The sequence below is a fragment of the Leptopilina boulardi genome, unplaced genomic scaffold (genome assembly GCF_019393585.1).
Source record: "Leptopilina boulardi isolate dan_hultmark-lab unplaced genomic scaffold, ZJU_Lbou_2.1 LbouV2_13, whole genome shotgun sequence".
In the NCBI taxonomy this organism is placed as follows: domain Eukaryota; kingdom Metazoa; phylum Arthropoda; class Insecta; order Hymenoptera; family Figitidae; genus Leptopilina; species Leptopilina boulardi.
The window spans coordinates 125,066-128,458 of record NW_026137674.1 but is presented as its reverse complement, the minus strand read 5'-3'; the positions used below and the strand labels follow the sequence as shown (position 1 = coordinate 128,458).

Genomic DNA, 3,393 nt, shown 5'->3' with positions numbered 1-3,393 from the left:
TTTAAGGATTTCTATTATTTTTTCAGCCAGTTCCACTTGAAAATTGGGTGTGTTAATCAAATCTCGTCTTTCAACATTATATTCGGGGCATTCTGCCATTACGTGGTACAAACTTTCAACAGTCGTGGAGAGGCACGATTTACATTGTTCGTTCTGCTGGAATTTAAGGCGATTATTCTTGGTTGACACTCTCCACGAAATGTTGCTAGCCAGTCTACATTGGGCGATAAGTTTAGTTTTGTAGAACGGTAATTTTAAGTTTAAATATGGTTGCCGGCCCTGTACCAGTGGCAAGTGGGGGTAGACTTGAAGGCTACCAGACTCCGAGACTCTGTTTCTATCGTTTGTTTTTGAAATTTTGATGTAATTGTTTATTATTTCATTTTTTTTGTTGATAACTATATTTGGTGTTAGATTTGCTTCTTCCAAATTTCCGCTTATTAATTCCTTTTTGTTAATTTCTTTAGTTATTTGTGAAAACCAGTTTTTTTTATTTGAATTGTTTGAGTTTTGTGATAAATTTATTAGTTTTATTTATTAGCCTTTGCAAACATCTGCAAAACCATCTGTTATTAAGGATTTATCTATTGAAGATGCCTTTGCAAATAAAAAGGTTCCAGACTTAAATGTAGAGGACATGATTCAACAAACGCAGGAACTATTGAAAAATTATAAAGAACTTATTCAGCACGAAAAAGAGAAAAAAAATTCTACAAATTTGCAATCATCCGGTTTTCATGCTCAAAAGGACAGGATTAAATTGCCTTCACAGACATTTGTACCATCTCCTTCACAACCATCTACTTCCAAGGGTTTATTTGATCAAGATGTGTCCTTTTCTGATGAATCCATGAAAAGATCTCCAAATTGTCCATCGTCTACACAAGATTCATCACCAACTACACATTTGTCGCCCGAACAATCGCCAAATAATGTTCAGCCCTCACTCCCAGCCTGGATACGGATCCTTCAGAAAAGTCAAGCAATACTCCTTTAAATTCGATCACTTCGAAAACACTAAACACCCCTAAAGGAAGAAACTCAAATAGTATTCGCGCTCGATCTCTGTTTGACACTGCTCAACACAACGTTTTTAACAGTAAGATAGATATTTTTCTCTTATACCTTTTATATATTTTTAAAAAAATTAAATCAAATATGTTTAAATAATGCAAACTTTCTTTGAAAATTTTTCAGACGACGCTATCCTTTTAAGAAACCTTGCAAACTTTGATGCCTCATGAGAAACGGATTCAACGACCAAATAATCTTCCACCTCTGCCTATCAGTGACTTAAAAGAATTTCAATGTTTTGAAAAATTTCTTGATGATGGTGCAAACTTCTCAGCAACTGTAAATATTTTTATTTCTCATAATATGTTCATAATGATTTAGTACCTGACTATTTAATTTTTATTTTTACAGAGTTATTATCTATCATCATATCCACTGCCTAGGGAGGAAAAAGGTGCAATTTCAAAACTTATGCCAAAAGTTATAACCAATAATCTTGCTTCTGAATTTAATTTCGACGGTCACCGGTATAAACAAGGTTTTAAATCAGCCTTAAAGTGGCAGGTAATCCAAGGTAATAATTATCAACGCAAAAATTTTTTTAAATCTTTTAGAAAGTTTTAAATGTTTGAAAATAGAGTATATAATTTTTAGTATAAAAACTTAGTCTTTATAAATAAATTATTATATGCCTAACATTTTTCTTGACAGACCGAAAAAATATCCTCTTGTTTTAAGAGGAATCCTCTTATTGCAATGTATATTTTCGTCTAGTACATGCTACAAAAGGATTCCTCTTTTTTTTTGTTAGATTTCCCGCGTACACCTTTTTAAGGCTTTTACGCTCTCTATACCCCATCTTTAACCTCACCTTTTGGAAATCCCAAATTCCCAAGTCCCCAAATTGCGGTCCGTAGCCGACTTTTATTAGAAGTATTCGCATTTGCCTGACCCTTTCTTGATCAGAGTAGAGGGAAACTACGGAAAACCTCTACTGAATACAGCCGGTTTATTGACTGTCGAGTCATGAATGTACATTTAAATAGTCATCCAAATGCACAAACATATCCACGACGTCAAACCTCCCGCTTAGTATATCTCGATTGCAGCGAAAACACCAGGGCTAAAGCGGGTACCGAGGCGGTCACCCATCCAAGTACTAACCGTGCTTGGATGTGCTTAACCTCGGCGACCGCAAGCCAAGACGCTTCACCGCCCGAGCTATACTATCGGTTAAGGATTCCTCTTATTTTAAGGATATTCCTCTTAAACATTTAGAGTAATATTCTTGATTTAAGAGGAATCCTATTAAAATAAGAGGAATCCTTTTGCAACATATACTTGAGGTTCTTTTTTCGGTGCACTTCTTCGAAATAAATACATTTATTTGTGATATACATAAATGATTTTTTTTCTTTTGTTTACAGGTGCTTTATCCCTCAGGTATGAGAATTCGGATTTAACAGTTGCTGTTGTGGATATGCGTTCATGGTTGCGTAATGCTAAAGGACGTAAGCAAATTCCTACTGCTGATAGTAAAACCAAGAACCAAAGAGAGAAAAAACGAATCTCTACTACTCCTAATAATAGTAAGGACCAAGTCGTTTAAAATTTGTTTAAAATTTTCTGAATTTTAAAATTTGAATTTTAGGTAATATTCAAGAATCCTTTGATTTTGTTTTAAGTAATCTTGTTTCCTGTCAGTAATTAAACATTTGGTAGTTTCCGAACTATTTTTCATATTTTTCTTTTATTTTTAATCATTTTTCTTAAGTCATGCTAAGTTTTTTTTTGATTGATAGAGTTGTAATTATGTGATAATTCACAACTTGGCCAAGCCTTGCTTAAAATCACTAGTTTTGTACTCTTTGTTTCTTCTGCAAATTCATTCTGTTCATTGATTCATGTTACATTCCTTGTCAGTATTTAAGTTTTTCGATGTTCTATAATAATTTTCAATAAATAAAGTAAAAATTACTTTAATTAAAAATAGCCAAATATTAGTATAAAATATTTGCGTAACCTGTATTATTTACATTGCTATTGAACCATATTAATTTTTGTACGAGCAGCCACTATTGAGGAGCGATGCATTGGCGATACTGCTCCCGTTGTTTGCTTGGACTTACATCAAGAATAATCTAATGGCATCCTAATGCTAAATTAGTTATCTAATTGTCATGTTTTTGAAGATTTAGATATCGAATTGATAATCTACGACGTCAAATATAATAGTATTATATAATATAATAAGATCATTCACTTCTTGCTGGGAATATACTATTACTATATTACTGGGGTCTGATAGACCCCAATTTTGATATCAACAGACGTCTGATAACCTCCAAACTAGACGTCTAATAAACTCCAATCTAGACG

General features: G+C 33.2%; 1 protein-coding gene across 1 annotated transcript; it reads left to right on the top strand.

The window, feature by feature from the left end:
• Positions 1–660: 660 nt before the first annotated feature.
• On the top strand, positions 661–2,939 carry LOC127291252 (uncharacterized). Its single transcript, XM_051320260.1, has 4 exons — positions 661–1,099; positions 1,198–1,353; positions 1,426–1,588; positions 2,442–2,939. The coding sequence occupies exons 2-4, from the start codon at positions 1,234–1,236 to the stop codon at positions 2,621–2,623; spliced, it is 465 nt and encodes a 154-aa protein (XP_051176217.1). The 5' UTR covers positions 661–1,099; positions 1,198–1,233; the 3' UTR covers positions 2,624–2,939.
• Positions 2,940–3,393: the final 454 nt, after the last annotated feature.